This window comes from Aspergillus eucalypticola (assembly GCF_003184535.1).
Source record: "Aspergillus eucalypticola CBS 122712 chromosome Unknown BO83scaffold_10, whole genome shotgun sequence".
Lineage (NCBI taxonomy): Eukaryota > Fungi > Ascomycota > Eurotiomycetes > Eurotiales > Aspergillaceae > Aspergillus > Aspergillus eucalypticola.
Genome location: NW_020290284.1, coordinates 541,807 through 557,170, shown reverse-complemented (window position 1 = coordinate 557,170; position 15,364 = coordinate 541,807). Strand labels below are relative to the sequence as shown.

The window sequence follows — 15,364 nt, the reverse complement described above, 5'->3', positions numbered from 1 at the left end:
CCAGAGGAAGAAAAGAAAAGGGAGGAATGAAAATGCAGGAAGACAGATGGAGAAGGAGAACGAAGGAACTGGAAAGCAAAGAAAAGGAAAGGAAAGGAAAAATGGTGGGTGGGTTAGATTGAACATACAGTGTACATACAGTACATACAGTACAGCCAGGCAGGCAGTCAGTCAGTGACTGATGCATCCACCCATCCATCTCCCACACCCACTCTGGCTTCCCTCCCTCCACCCAATCCCAACCTCATTCTCTCCTTTCCTCCTCCCCTCCCTTTCTCCATTCCTTTCCATCCATCTCCCCCTCTCACACAATCCACCCACCCATGTGATGGATTCCAAAGATCCCCCCGAAGCTTCGTAATCCAGCAACTCGGCTGCACCGCTGACCCACCCACGCTGCTCAAGAAACGTCCAAGACTTGCTATTTTCTATAAGTCGAGGATGAAATCGATCCATCTTCATCGCCATGACCAATGTCATTCCCGATCGATAGGCCGTTTACGCGCCGCACAAATCAGAGTACGGAGTGCACCTCCCTGCAAGCGTCTTCATCCACACCATGTCTGGCGGACCTCAAACTATCGGTCTTCAGTCTGCAATGATCGGGTAGCCGACATAGGCCCTGGGACGAGTTGGCAAAATAGTCCCATCGCTTATGGCTTGCTCCCGGAGTAGCCGCCACGGGCTCAGCAGTCATAGATAGCCAGTCCTAGCCCTTCAGAGGGTCGGACTTTCGGTTTGGGGTCCGCGATCCGGTTCGGGCGCTAAAGTGGGTGATAAACCTGGGTTCCTTCTTCCGGACCCAGCCACGGTCCCACTCAGGGCTTTGAGAGAAACTGAAAAAAGAAAATAAGGGAATGAGCTTGACCTAACGCGAGCAATTGCATTCATCAAGCTTTTCCCGCCCAATACCGCCCGCGGTAACCCATGGATCTTCCTCTTCCCTTAATGGTTCCAGAAGGCCCAGCCCAGACCTTCCAGGCACTTCAAGTTTTCCAGTCGGGCGGTGGAGTCTCCCCCCCCCCCCCGAGTGACAGGCCTCCACTTTCACAGACAGAAAAACAAATACCAGGAGAATTATGTATTCAGCAAACAGGAAACGCAAATAAAAACAACAATGACATCCACCACCACATAGATACATTACGTGGATCATACCGAAGTAAGCAAGCATGAAATTTACAGCTGCAACAGAAAAACAACAAATCCAATAGAAAGAGACACTATCACCGAGTTCTGTCCGGCAACAAGCCCAACACCAGAAAACTACCACCACCAATAACCACCCGGAGCAATGGAAACCACCATCAGAACCCAAGCACTTTGACGGGCTGCTATGGGTCCTGTGTTTCCAGTGACTTCCTGCTGCAATCCCTTTATCCGGTCTCCATCTAGGTCAAGGTGGCTTCCCCCTTGGGCCAAGTGGTACCGCATCGTGGAGCCCGTGGAACCGGGTCCGTCGATAATGCTGCCCGCATCTAAGATAGTAGCAGTAGGAAAGAAAACAAAAAAAAAAAAAAAAAAAAAAAAAATCTCACTGCTCGCTCGCCGATGTCTGAGCGTCACTCAATCATACCGGGGGCTAGGTGTCCACTATTCTCCTCCTGCCCTCCTGATCGTGCTCATGAAGCAGCTTGGATTGAAAGCCATGTGTCTGGCTTGATGGGCTCAGCTGGTGAGCACTAGTAGCACTTCGGACACATACAACTCAGTGTATCTTATCGAAACGCGCTGGAAGAAGAGTGGGCATTTGACTTTGGATTATTTATAAGTAAGACTTTGTCCGTGTCTAGCCCTCTGGGGGTCTCTGTGATCCATCCACACAGATTCGTCACGGTTTCAACTCTTCCGGCCAAGGCAGTGATTCGACTACTCCCAGGTGGCAACCACGCCTTGAGCACCCGAAGCAGCGTCTGATACAAAACTTCCCCTTCCCCCTACTCTCTTTGAGATCACCATCCCCTGCCCTGCCACCCCCGATGCCAGGCACAGACGCCTCGATCTTTTAACCCCGAATTGTCAAGTCCTTTTTTTTTTTCATATTATTCCGCGAACTCTCGTCCGCTACACAAGGCCAAGGATAGGTCGCGCACATCCATTCTCTTCATATGACCATCGTGGTGCATGAAGCTCCGTGATTGGTCCTGTCAGTCTCTAACCCGTGTTCACATTTCCCAGATTCGGCTGCTTTCGTCCAGCGGTGCACTTCTCTTAAGCTCGTTCTCTTATCTCTCTCTCCATCATCACCTGCCGGACGCCCCCTTCATCCTCGTCCCTCAGGTAGGAGACCGAGTATAAGCTCCCCTCCTTTTCGCAATCTTTCCCGGTGTCCCTCCTCACTCCTATTTCCCCTTCGATCCGACGGAGGAATTCTTTCTTTTTCAGGCTGTATCAATATTGGGCTATGTACCCGTGACGTACTTTCATTCCTTGTGGCGGGCCCTTTATCCCTTTCAACCTACCTTTGTGACTTCTCTTTCTTCAAGTCCAAGTTCACGTTGGTGAGAAGAAGTGGAAAAAGAAAACGTATCACCATTCTTATCTGTGTCCGTCATTCCTTGACCTTGGCTCAAAATTTGCGAGGTGTGTTTTGTGACCAACCACATCTCATGATAATGATGCAAGTTACATATTGACGCGGTTGCTAGGCTGCTGGAACCAGTTTCGCACATCGAAGCCCCTTGGACAACATTAGGCTGCAATCTCAAGTGACTGTCTCTTTTTCTCCGTGTTGAGTTTGTCCAGGAAAATCAAAAATATTGGAAGAGGACAAAAAAATAAGATTGGAAGAAGAGCTATTATATCTGGGCGAGAACAAAGCAGAGGTAACACAAAACGGACTGCAGATTCCGTGAGTTGAGACCAAGCTTCCGCCAGTCACGTAAAGCAATTAAAAATGGCTGGCGGCTATTTTGATCTGCCCATATCCTCCACCTCCAGGCGTTCGAGCCTTACTGATGTATCTGGAGGAGCAAGCAGATCATCCCCAGGGCCGCGTGTCCTGACCCCCCTACCGACCCCCAATGAGAGCTCGCAGGAGAGGTTGCCGGATCCAAGCGGAGCTCAGGGCAGGCTGAGGAATGCAGCAATCCCCAGGAGCGCGAATCGGGTCAAATTCACGGTCAGTGAAGCTGGTCTTGGCACCAGTCCTTCTGGGTCGACGTCAGCGGCCCGGTTTGTTGGAAGGGGGTCGTCGCTACCGCAAAGACCATTGCCCACTGCCAGCATTCCATCAGCAGTTAAGGCTTCTCCTGACCCCCAATCAGTGCCTTTGATCGATATCAGCCCCAGTCCGAAAGTAGGTGTCACGGGCCTCACGGTCCACTCAGCACCCAGTTCCACGGGTGCCACTGGCGATGATGATGAGGTCAGTAATGAGAAGGGGAGGGCGATTCATTCAGCACAAGAGAGAGCCCAACGGCTGGCATCCGTGCTGCACCAATCCTCTAAAACTCCGAAGTCCAGTCCTTGGCCGAGTCGACCGTCCTCCATCGCATCTACTCCTTCAGAGGCGGCGCTACCCTTTGAGGATGGAGATGAGATTCCTATGATAAGTCTTTCCGAAAAGCAATTTGGCGATTTTACAGACGACGATGACCTGGGCCCACTGAACGGCCGACAATCGATCCGAACTTCTCAAGCCCACCAACTAGTCAGACAAATGACTCGAAGCGATTTTGATTTTTTGAGCCGGCTCCAAGCCCCCTCGGCAGGGCTGGAGTCTGGACAAGTTACTCCCCTTGAAGAAAGGGACTCTGACGCCTATGTCGAACGACCGACACAGTACCGCGGCGGCATCCTCTCCTCTTTACTCAAACTTTACGATCAACCCGGTGGCCACTATTCGCGGGGCCGGAATGCCAGCTTGCGCCGGAGCAGCACGGGAGAGTTCAGTAGTCGAGGGTTATCCCCAGACCCTACCTGGAAGTCTCAACGGCCCAGGAAATGGTATGAAAAATCACCTAACCAGTCGAGCACTTCGCTGGCTGGCTCGACGGCCAAGAACTCTACGAGCTCTCCAATCGCGATGCTCAAGCGCTCGCGTAGCAGTGGAGCCATTCCAAACGTACCAAAGCGGATGGGCAAGCCGCAGCTCGAGGATGAGATTCGTATCACGGTCCAGATAGCCGAACTTCTCTCCCGTCAGGGATATCTCATCCGGCTTTGCCGGGCTTTGATGAAGTACGGTGCTCCTACCCACCGAATGGAGGAATATATGAAGATGACGGCTCGCGTCTTGGAAGTTGATGGCCAGTTTCTGTATATACCTGGTTGCATGATTATCTCGTTTGATGATGCTTCTACCCACACCACCGAGGTTAGATTAGTCCGAAGTCCCCAGGGGGTTGATCTGGGCCGACTTTGCGATGTGCATCTGATTTACAAGGAGGTGATTCATGGTGTGATTGGAGTTGAAGAGGCCATTCAACGGTTGGACGAGATCCTGAAGCAGAAGAACAAGTACCCGGTGCCACTTGTTATTCTGGTTTACGGATGTGCCAGCGCCTGCGTCGGTCCTTTCGCGTTCAACGCACGACCCATTGATATGCCAATTGCCTTTTTGCTCGGAAGTCTTTTAGGAACCCTCCAGCTCGTACTTTCGCCACGTTCCAATCTTTACGCCAATGTTTTTGAGATCTCCGCAGCAGTCCTAACTTCGTTCTTGGCCCGGGCTTTTGGCAGCATCCGCTATGGAGATGGGCGGCTTTTCTGCTTTTCTGCTTTAGCCCAATCTTCGATCGCACTGATCCTGCCTGGATACATGGTGTTGTGTGCTAGTCTGGAGTTGCAATCGCGCAGCATTGTTGCCGGGTCAGTCCGCATGGTCTATGCCATCATCTACTCCCTCTTCCTCGGGTTCGGGATCACTATCGGAACCGCAGTCTACGGACTATTGGATGGTGATGCATCTTCGGACTACACATGCCCGCCGAGTCCCATCACCAATGAATATCTTCAGCATTTTCCTTTTGCGATCCTCTTCACCTTCTGCCTCGCAATCATCAATCAAGCGAAGTGGAAGCAAATTCCTATGATGTTGATTATCTCCTTCGCAGGATATGTGACGAATTACTTTGGCACCAAGAGGTTTTATTCCAGCACTCAAATATCCGGTGCGTTGGGTGCGTTCGTCATCGGGGTCATGGGAAACCTTTACAGTCGGCTACGACACGGATTTGCGGCTGCTGCGATGCTGCCCGCCATCTTCGTTTTGGTCCCGTCTGGTCTCGCTGCCAGCGGGTCACTCATTTCAGGCATTGCGGCAGCGGAACAGATCACTACATCGACCTCTCCTTTCACAGTCGTCTCCAACGGGACACAGGGCTTCGTGGACGCAGCAAGGAATCTATCGAGCCCAAATTTCGATCGCGAGTTCCACGGTGTCGTTCTCGACATCGGTTACGGAATGATCCAGGTAGCAGTCGGCTTCACTGTGGGCCTATTCCTGGCTGCCTTGGTCGTTTATCCGCTTGGAAAGAAGCGAAGTGGACTCTTCAGCTTCTAGATGACGTGCCTCAATCACATCTCTCTCTCTCTCTCTCTTCTACACTCGCGTCTTGATTGTCTTTTGTGCTGTGTCTGATGGAGCGAATTGTCGTGTTATTCAGCGTGATTTATATTGGTCCCTTCACTTTATTTCGATTTCTTTCTGGTGTCAAAGTCCTTCTTTTCTCGGGATTTCCTTACTATTTGGGCTCGCTCTTGCTATTCATGCATATATATCCGTCATTTCTCATCCGGTTACTCTCCTTGTCTGTTCGGGTTTGATTTTATTTTGATAGGATTGCAAGCGTTCCCTGCGTATATTCGTTGTGCTTTGTCATCCACACAGGCATGTGTCGATTCTTTTCTCACTCCCGGTTTGTGTACCAATCATCCTTTCTCTTTGTCTTCTTCTCTTTTCTGCGTCTACAAAAGCAAAGCTACGGCGGTTCGGGTCACATGTTACAACATCTTTGGTGGGATACTAATCTTTTTTGCACTGATCTGCTCTTGGTACATGCAAGTTGAGTTGATCGATATATCATACCGCGTTATTACTTACATCTACTGCCACTACCAAAGCAAGCCCTACAACGGCTTATTACTAGATAGAAGACACGATACTACGAATAATGATCAACTACGAACCATATCTCGCATTGAAATCAGTCCCTCTTTGGTACAGTTTAGATTTTTTCCCCCATTTTCATAAGCCTCTATTTAGCAACGAGAACATAATTCATCTCCAGTACAATATGCCACCGTAAAACTGGGGTAGTGGTGTTGCGAGATACTACTACTACTATTATATCCCCTCAAAGAAGAAGAGAGCGCCTAGTACCACATAAGAACTTTACGTAACTTTCAATCTCAATTCTCTTACTTGAACCCAAGAACATCATTACAGGAGACGATGATATATATATATACTTCAATTTTGAAAACAGTTCTGAGACCTCCCTCTGTACCCCCAGACCAATGAAGTTGAATAATCTATAAAAAGTTCTCGAAATACATTACATCTCCCATGGTGTTATCATCATCATCATCATCCTCTTCCTCAGAAACCTTTCTTCTATAACCACCACAATCTTATCAAAGAAGCAAGCAAACTCGGCCAAAAAAAAAAAAAAAAAAAAAAAAAAAAAAAAAAAAAAAAAAAAATTCAATCAATCACCGGATAGTTTGAAGATGAGTGAGAGGGAGTTTGGTTGTTGGCTTGGAATTATCGGGTCCTCGGTCGTAGTTGATAGAGTTGGTTCTCTACTACTAGTACGGAAGTATGCAATACTTTTGTTGTTTATTCAAATATTCTTAGTATTTGAGATTTTTCTTTTTTTTTTTTTTTTTCAGATGATTTAAGGTGGTGTGTTCAACAGATAATTACTATTCCGGTCTTATATGCAATATTGATCAGTGCAGTGCAGTGCAGTGCAGTGCAGCTATGCAAATCAACAAATCGATACATTAATGAATGGATGAAAGATTACAAATTCTCTCAGTATGTGTAGATTTGCATTTAGAGCAGAGTAGTAAAAGCCAAGGTCCACTTAAGCATATAAGGTAGCAGTAGCCCTCCAGCATTCAGTATCCAGTAGTGTCCAAACTCTGGTCGAAAAACAACAAAAAAGAAAGAGCATACATAGCCAGATGTATGTACGTACAAGAGTATCCCCATCCCCAGATGGACCAGTGCTAAGAAAGGAAAGTAAGAAAAGGAAGTAGTAATGGGGCGAGTCAAGCACGGTCCATTACCAATTCCAGCAGATTCTTGCGATTGGAAGAATCGAAAAGACACCAGTTCAAGTGGGCAGGGAGAATAACAAAGAGATAAGGAAAATCTTGATTTAATGATTCTGGTCTCGTGGTTCATCAATCTGTTCAGGTCGAAGGAAAGAATATGAAGGGGAAGAATGAAAAAGAGGGTGCGAATAATAACAGTTAGAAAAGAATTCACATTGCATCCGAGGCTTGCTTCGTCAGACAGAAAGATGGGGTCATCGACGGGGCAGAGTCCTGGCCATGTGTCCATGCACAGTGTCAAAAAGGAGAGAGAACAGCTTAGGCTGGGGCTGAGGATCTCTCTCAAAGATCCTGCCATGACATCAAGATTAACCGTCTAGTTTATTCCGGGTAGAAATAGAACTGCGGTGCCTGCAGGAGCTCAAATCCAACAACAAGAAAAAAGTACAAACAGAAAAAGACAATTCATCCAAGCTTTGCGCATCCGTTACGTCTCAAGTCATATTATGTACGACGTTGGCATTACATGATCGGGGTCTTACGCTTTTCAGCGCTGGAGAGCACAAGCATCGGAGTCTTGCGTCTTTCCTGACCCTGAGCTACCGTCTTCTGGCCAGCGACGACAGCAGCCACGGAGGGTGATCCGGTTCGCGGAGAGGCCTGATCCGCCCGAACCTCGGTAAACTTCCCGCCAAAGAAACCGCCATCTTCGCTGATGGGGGTGGTGTTGTACGGGCTATCCTGGGATCGGCGTTCTCGGGAAGACCTCTCCTTCCTCTCAGAACCAATGGCTCCGTTCGCAGCGGCGCGAAGACTACCCAGGCTGGGTTTGCTGGACAGGCTACCACTGCGAACCGTGGCATCATCCCCATCGGAGAACGTGAATTCCTTCTCGCTCGCAGGAGTATTGGTACCACCACTGCTATGGCAGCCAAAGCTCCGAGTTTCGCCACGACGTTCAATGCCCGCACGAACCAAGTTGTGCACTGCACGTCGACGTTGACGGGTGGCGAAGTTCTTACTTCCCTCGTGCTTCGATGTTGGTTTGGCTGTAAGCTCCTCAAGAGATGGTGGTCCACGGGGTTGGCGGATCGGGTGCTCGCCCGCACGAGCCTGTCCGGGCCCAAAAGTTCCAGTAGCTGGGGTCTGAGGCAACGCCGCAGTCTTGGGAGCCGCGGGTGTGATGGCAGTGTTAGCCTTGGCCGTGTCAAGTGGCATCTTGAGCGCGGGGTTAAAGGATGAGCTCTTCTTGTGACCCCTGCGGAAGGCATTGGCCGAGGGAGGAGGCAGAGGGGCAGTTTCTTGTGGGGATGAACGGCCGCTGGGAGGAGACACAGGCTGAGAAACATTCACAGGAGACTGGCGATTTTCAGGCGGCGGTGACACCTCAGCTCTGAAGGTAGGCACCTGAACAGAGGGTGACTGGGTCTCCTCTTCCTGGTACTGTGGGGAGCTGTCCTGCTGGAAGGTATTGTCATAGATATAATTTTGCTGCCCGGTCAAGGGGTTGTAAACCGAGTAGAGCCCCGGCTGTCCAGGAACAGGCTGCACCACGGGCTGCACGCCCTGCTGAAGCTGTTGCTGATAGAAACCCATACCAGGGAGGGACAGAGGAGAATAATCCTGCTGCTGCTGCTGCTGCTGCTGGATCATAGGTGTTCCGAGATTAAGACCCTGAAACTGCTGAGCGGCCGCGGTAACGCTGATCAGCTGCTGCTGCAAGCGCTGCTGCTGGGCAGCCAAGAAGAGGTTGGTCGACATCAACTCCGCGTACAGGCTTTCGTCGATCTGCGTATCGCCAGCGATGTCAAGAGCCGGAGGTGCGAGCACCTGCTCCGGCAGAGTGTACATGGGGCGGCCCGTGTTCATGTCCAGACCCTGGTTGACGGCTAACGAATGACGAGGGAATCCGGTTCCCATGGCGGTTTGAGGAACGCGATCTGCAGCTCGGTTCGAATGATTGCCATATCTATCACCTTCGAAGCCAAGGTGCTGCTGGCGTTGGGAAGCCGAGGGCATCGTGGCTGACTTGGGAGCCGTCCTTAAGCCAGCGAGAAGGTGCGAACGGCTGGTGCGCGGAGTCGGAATTGGAGCAGATGGTTGAGACTCATCGATAGTTGAGATGTGCGGTGGAGGCACGCTCAGACGCTTGATATGGGAACCTTTCCTGCGTGACCCAAAGCTGGCTCCAGGCACCCCGAGGGCACTGCCATTGTTGAAAGAGGAGTTGTAGGTCATTTGAGCAAGACCGCCAGCGTCCATACTCGTAGCTGTAAAGGAGTATAAAACAGTATGTGCAATTGATGAAACGAAATGGTGCTAACGAATTAGCGATCGGAGACGCGATGCTGTCGACCACAAAGGATCTTTCGGCGTATTAAAATATTACAAGGTCGAGGATAGGATGGAGCACCGAAGAAATAACCGACACCGGGAAACAGATGGGTTAATAGGTAGGCAACGAACGGGGCGAAAGTCCGGACTCCCTGTGGAAAGCGGTGTTAGCCTGGCTTTTGGGGGCAGTGTCCACGGAGAAATTCGGTGTACCTGCAGAATACAAAAAGGCACACACAGAGATGTGCCTTGGTAGAATAGGCGAAAAAGGCCAATGAGTGATTAATAACCAGGTGTACAAGCGATTATAAGGCCGGGCGTCGTCAGAAGCCGATGAAAAGATTCAGCTGGCTCACGAGACAGAAGATTGGGATGCGACCGGTGAGAAAGGAAGACCTGAGCGAGTCTCGGATGACGAGAGGACGGAGGTTCTCTGTATTAAAAGACAGAAGATAAGAAACGGACCGGAGATGCTCTGCAACTCCCTTGTAACCGTAGAAAATGATGCTTGAGACACAAGATGCAGTCGACGAGAAGGGTTGGTCTACCGTTCAGACCGTCGAGATGGGAGGAGCACGCGGTCGCGGTAGGAAGGGTAAATTCAAAACTTTTTCGCTTTTCTGGCGGAGTGTTCCTTGATGCTGTTTTTTTATCCACTTTTCTTCTCTTTTTAAACTAATCCTCCTTTTGTGCCTCTCCGATTTGTGACTGCTATTTTCCGCACGTCGAACCTGACGAAAAGAAAGAAGTGGAGGAAGAAACGAGAGGCGACGCCGGGTTGCTTCGTTTCGGGAGTTCGGCGCGTGTTTGGCCGCTATTTTTCTTTTTTTTTTTTTTCTTTTTTCCGTGCCTTTTTCCTTTTCCCAGTTCGAGTTCCGCGCTTAACAGAGGACCGTCCAGTTAACCGGGAGCCCCAGGCAGACCACCCAAGGAACTTCAAGTTCTTTTAGAATGTTAAGCCAACAACAGCAACGGTTCGTGGGAACCACGGAGAGTAAAGGATTAGGAAAGGAAGGTAAAAAAGTAGAAGTAGCGAGATGAATAGACACTGATGGAGAAGGAATGAAGGGAAAAGGGGGGGAATGATGAAGAACTGAAGTCGGGGTGGGTAGGGGAAGGGTTGGTAAGTGGTGAGAGGCTGAGGGGGGGGGGGGAAGCAGAGAAAGAGGGCGACCGAGAGGAGAGAAGAGAGAAAGACGGAGAGAGAGGAGGAAGGGAAAGAGAGGAACCAGCGGGGAAGGGAGAAAAGAGGAGTTGGTAGTGAAGAGGAATAGCAATAGTGACAACCAGGGAATGAAAGGAGACGAAGAAAGAGAAGCAGCAGCAGCAGCAGCAGCAGGAGAGAAAGGGACAGCAAGCAGACCCGGAGAAGAAGGGAACTGGAACTATTGATTGGGATCGATCATGCGAATCACTCTACTTACTACTAAGAGTAGTACGTAGTTACTTAACTTACTACTTACTACAAGCAGTTACTGGCAGTGACTTGACACTCCCTGGATGGCCTGGGAAGTCTGCCTGAGACGCTCGCCCGTCGCTCAGGCGCTGTTGTGCTTCCTAATTGGCTCGCTTCAGCTCCCCTTAGACCGAAGAGGACTAGCGGAAGGAGGGGGCGACTGGCCAATTGTCCAACGAGGCCTCCTGATTGGTGCCAGCACCCAAATCCCCCGTGGGTGCCTGAGGTGCCACGGCCACACTGCCTCCAACTTCCAGTTCCCCCAACTTATCGTGCGAGACGAGGATCTTCAGGAAATGAGCCGACCCTCTTTTCATCAGTAGCACAGCACTGAAGTAATTAATATCAATCGCTATTCCAAGGATGAGCGGTCATCTGACCTTCCTTATCTGATTCACCCCATGGCCATCCCGGTCCTCTCAAATTGCATGGCTCCAAAGCCCATCTTTATCTCTCACCCAGCCCCTCCCAGGGTCCCTCTACGGAGTGCACCGGAACGTGGTAACCGCTTGCACGGAGCTTCCCTTGCCCAAATCGCTGCAGATACTCAGGTGGTGTGCTCAGGACAGGCTTGTAAAGCCAATATACCACAGTCCGTTTCCTTCTCTTAACTATCTGGCTCTCTGCAGCCTGCTATTGCTGCTGATGGTGCTACTATACCGCCTGGGACTCTCATCGAGGCTCACGTAATGCCATCTGGCCTCCGCCAGGCTGAAACGCCCCATCCCAGTGTTGCCTTCCCAACTGCCTGGCACGGACACATATTCTCCCGGAGGTGTTGGTAGCATCCAGGCTCCCATATTATTTCATGTAGCGGCTTCTCTCTGAAATGTCACCAAAGGAAATATCCACCGAACAAACATTGATTATCAGTCACTGTAATTAGAGTAGGTTAACATAAGATAGTAATTTCGTGTCACTGATCATCGCCATAATGTCTGCACTTTCCAAACAAGATAAGGTCTTCATATGTCAAAGAGTTAAACTTAGTATATATGCTCCTGCCTGCCACCTATATCATTTCTTCGATAACCAGGGTATCATCAATTGCATCAAAACCAGCTTACTAGCGTGGTCAGACTTTGCATCTCGAAACGCTAAGCAGTCATTTGGGCCTTGCATGTGGTTGTCACATACTATTATTGCTGTATACACTGTAAGCCATTGTCCGGTGTGAGATGGCAGCTGGCGTACCCCTTTAGAAAGGCTTTTGGCAGTCTCTTGTACAGAGCCATTCCCCCGTCGGATGCGAAGTAGGCTAAACAGCCTCAGTCTCGTTGTCCTTACTTGAGTTCGATTGCGGCACACTATCAGGCCGTTTCTCAAGGTCACGTTCAAGGCGGGCTTTCTCCTCGTCCGTCGCGTCAGTTAGATGGACCGCAACTTCCTCGCCAAAGTTCTGTGCAATCTCCTCCAATGTCAACCGAGCAGTCTCCGGGAAGAAAAAGTAGATCACTAGAGGCCACCTATTAATACGAATACCAAGATTGCAAAGACGTAGCTAGCTCACCTGGAATGAAAAATGCGGACCAGCAGATAATAACCAGATAATACTTCCAGCCAACGTTGTCGAAACCCATCGGCGCAGTCTGAAGCAGGATGAGAGTCGCTGTCATGCGTTAGTAGCTAGGACGGCTTTGCATCCGAACAGTTTCTTACCGGCGAACTGTCCAAATAGGGAGAATCCCATGCCAATCGGGCGAATCTCAGTAGGGAAAATCTCAGACACATAGAGATACATCGTTGTATCACAGAAAGTTCTGTTGAGAGATGAGTAGTCTGAAATCATAATCTGTGGAGATATGCTTACCCTTGGAATGCAAGGTAAAGGTACATAAACAGAATGCCAAACCCGTTACCAACCCGGTTCGTGGTGCCCGCGTATTGTGCGGTCATGGCAGCCAAGCAAGATGTGGTAACAATAATCCCGACAAAACCTGTAATGTACATTTTTCGACGAGAATTGACCTTGTCGTGAAGCCAGGCACCAAGAGGGTTGTAAATGACACCTAGAAATATGCCGATTAGTCTTTACCCTCATAGTCCGACCAGTTTCCATCTTACCAGCAGTTGTCAGCCAGACCGCACTTAGGAGCAGTGGCATTCCGCCCGTTTCTCCAAGGTTGGTGTATAGAAGAACGGCATAGTTGTTCTGCGCGATGTAAGCTATCGGATCTCAGCTTGATCGCAGTAAAGAAGCACTTACGATGATCAGAGGTCCGCCGAATTCAGCTCCCCATTGGGTCAGAAAGCCGATAGCCATACGCTTCCTGTACGACTTCTTCTTCAAAACTGCGTTCCACACATTTCCATAGGCAGACAATCGCTCCCCTTCAAGACGGATCTGCTCGGCAGTTTGGAAGTATTCTTCCTTAGCAACCAGGTTGTTAGGATCTTCTGGGGATCTGCGAAGTCGCTCAAGGACCAATTTAGCTTCCTCATGCTTTCCCTTACTGATCAGCCAGCGTGGAGAGCGAGGGAGCCAAGGCGATCCTAGCAGCAGGACGAGAGGTGGCAAGCACTGTAGACAAAGTGGGAACCGCCAGCCAAATGTACCGATCTTATTTTCAGCAAAGTAGCAGGCATAGCCTACCCAGCCGGCAAGCATGTAACCGAAAACCAGAAAAATGGCATGATGGCCAACAAGCCAACCACGACGGAAGGCACTAGACATCTCGGAAAGGTACATTGGACACACAGTCACGAGGATACCAATTCCGAGGCCGCAGACAAATCGCCCAGCTTGAAACATTCTAGGTAGAGTTAGCCAAGGGCATGTGCAGTAGATTGGGGGGTGGGGGTGAATCAAGGCGCACTTGAGTGAATTAGAACCTCCTTGAAGTGCTCCTCCGAACATCGAGAAGAAAGCCCCCAACTGAATATTAAGTTTCCGACCAAAATAATCACACGACCACATTATGAAGAGCGTCCCAACCGCACCTCCAGCACTGAAGACGCCATTCGCTGTAGATATAGCAGGAGTCGTTATTGAGGCATATCCCGGCTCGCCCTCCTGAGGAAGATTGAAGTATGTAAACCATCCTGGCTGACCGATCGTGCTTGAGATAATCGAGGAGCAGTAACCGTATGTCTATTCAAATTGGAGAAAAGGAAAATTAGGAGCGATTGCAGAAGAGATATTTCCGAATACTCACCATGGAACCAACGGCAACAAATATAGTGACCAGCCTATTATAGGTACTGGTCTGAGACCCGAACGTCCCCATGGCGAGCTAGATGGAAGCAATCTATGTAGATCGAAGCCAAAGTGGGAAGAGAAAAAGCAATATAACCAGAAAGAAGAGCAAATAGGTCAGCCCGCACGTTGCATCAGATGAAACAATATTGAGCAAGCCACGCGGCTCAATGTTTGATCATGTACTACCCGAAAGGAACAGGTCTGGGACCGGGGGGTGAGGGAAAAGAGGCGGAAGGAATGCCGGGCAGAAATGAAAATGTAAACAACAACCGTGTATGACAGACAGACAGTCAAGGTGCCGGCACATCAGCCTGGGATATATCTCTCGGCGCAGGGTAAGCGGCCAGAGAAGAGGGCACCACAGAGACTCCCACACATCCTGCACTAAGTTGCTTAGCTCGTGGGAGCTTTCTAGCTTTGCCTTGAGTATACTTCCCTTTGCGTAGAGCACCGGCCGGGTGGAGTTGACGATGAAGGAGTGGATCCACCAACCACCGACCAGCGACATAACGGCTCCTCAATCACCTGGTTGAAGAAGCATGGCCGATGGCCCGCTATTCGACAATTGATTTGCGCTCGACCAGGGGAGGGAAGAAAGAGGATGCATTAGTTGTCGTTGCCTCGCTAGCCTGACAAAAAACGGTCTCTGCCAGGAAGGGAACCGATACTAAGCTCCTTCGGGGAGTCCCGTGCTGTTACTGCATGTACGTACGTTACCGTTATGCCTGTAAGTATGTATGTTCTGCGGTCTGCCGCTTCCTCTGGATTATTCACTACTTCCGAATAGGCAACCGAAAGGACTTTTAAGGTTCTCTCCATCTCCACCTTGACAGCCTGGTTTTGCGGTTTGGGTTTATTGTGGCTGCCATCAGCATCCTGATCAGTTGTCACTTGTCAGTCCTGACTCGCTCGGTGGTTCATGGCTCTCAACCGATAAGATGACCCATAAGATGTCAGTTAAGATCCACCTTGAGTGAGCATGGTTCAGGTCGCGTTTGCTTTGTAACCTGGTGCGTATGCACGCTCAGGCATAACAGACAGATAGTTTGGCGATTTAAGTGACGCCGAGCCCTCTTCTGTGGCCTCGCTTTTTGTGGACTCGGCGGGACTGTGTTAAACTGGTGCAATTCTCAGTATTACGTTTTAAT

The 15,364-nt window shown here is 49.9% G+C and overlaps 3 protein-coding genes across 3 annotated transcripts; 1 reads left to right on the top strand and 2 right to left on the bottom strand.

Annotated features, from left to right (window-relative positions):
- Positions 1 to 2,896: 2,896 nt before the first annotated feature.
- On the top strand, positions 2,897 to 5,506 carry BO83DRAFT_311353 (DUF1212 domain membrane protein Prm10; the record flags this gene model as incomplete). Its single annotated transcript, XM_025527470.1, has 1 exon — positions 2,897 to 5,506. The coding sequence occupies one exon, from the start codon at positions 2,897 to 2,899 to the stop codon at positions 5,504 to 5,506; it is 2,610 nt and encodes an 869-aa protein (XP_025388908.1).
- A 2,161-nt stretch (positions 5,507 to 7,667) lies between these two features.
- BO83DRAFT_16277 (uncharacterized protein) lies at positions 7,668 to 9,817 on the bottom strand. Its single transcript, XM_025526331.1, has 2 exons — positions 9,775 to 9,817; positions 7,668 to 9,709 (listed from the first exon to the last, which is right to left on the bottom strand). Exon 2 carries the CDS (start codon positions 9,487 to 9,489, stop codon positions 7,750 to 7,752), a length of 1,740 nt encoding a protein of 579 aa, XP_025388907.1. The 5' UTR covers positions 9,490 to 9,709; positions 9,775 to 9,817; the 3' UTR covers positions 7,668 to 7,749.
- Positions 9,818 to 12,234: 2,417 nt separating this feature from the next.
- On the bottom strand, positions 12,235 to 14,367 carry BO83DRAFT_16237 (putative MFS sugar transporter). The gene is made up of 8 exons (XM_025526328.1): positions 14,173 to 14,367; positions 13,834 to 14,108; positions 13,224 to 13,770; positions 13,082 to 13,169; positions 12,828 to 13,026; positions 12,677 to 12,777; positions 12,528 to 12,626; positions 12,235 to 12,472 (listed from the first exon to the last, which is right to left on the bottom strand). Exons 1-8 carry the CDS (start codon positions 14,242 to 14,244, stop codon positions 12,276 to 12,278), a joined length of 1,578 nt encoding a protein of 525 aa, XP_025388906.1. The 5' UTR covers positions 14,245 to 14,367; the 3' UTR covers positions 12,235 to 12,275.
- Positions 14,368 to 15,364: the final 997 nt, after the last annotated feature.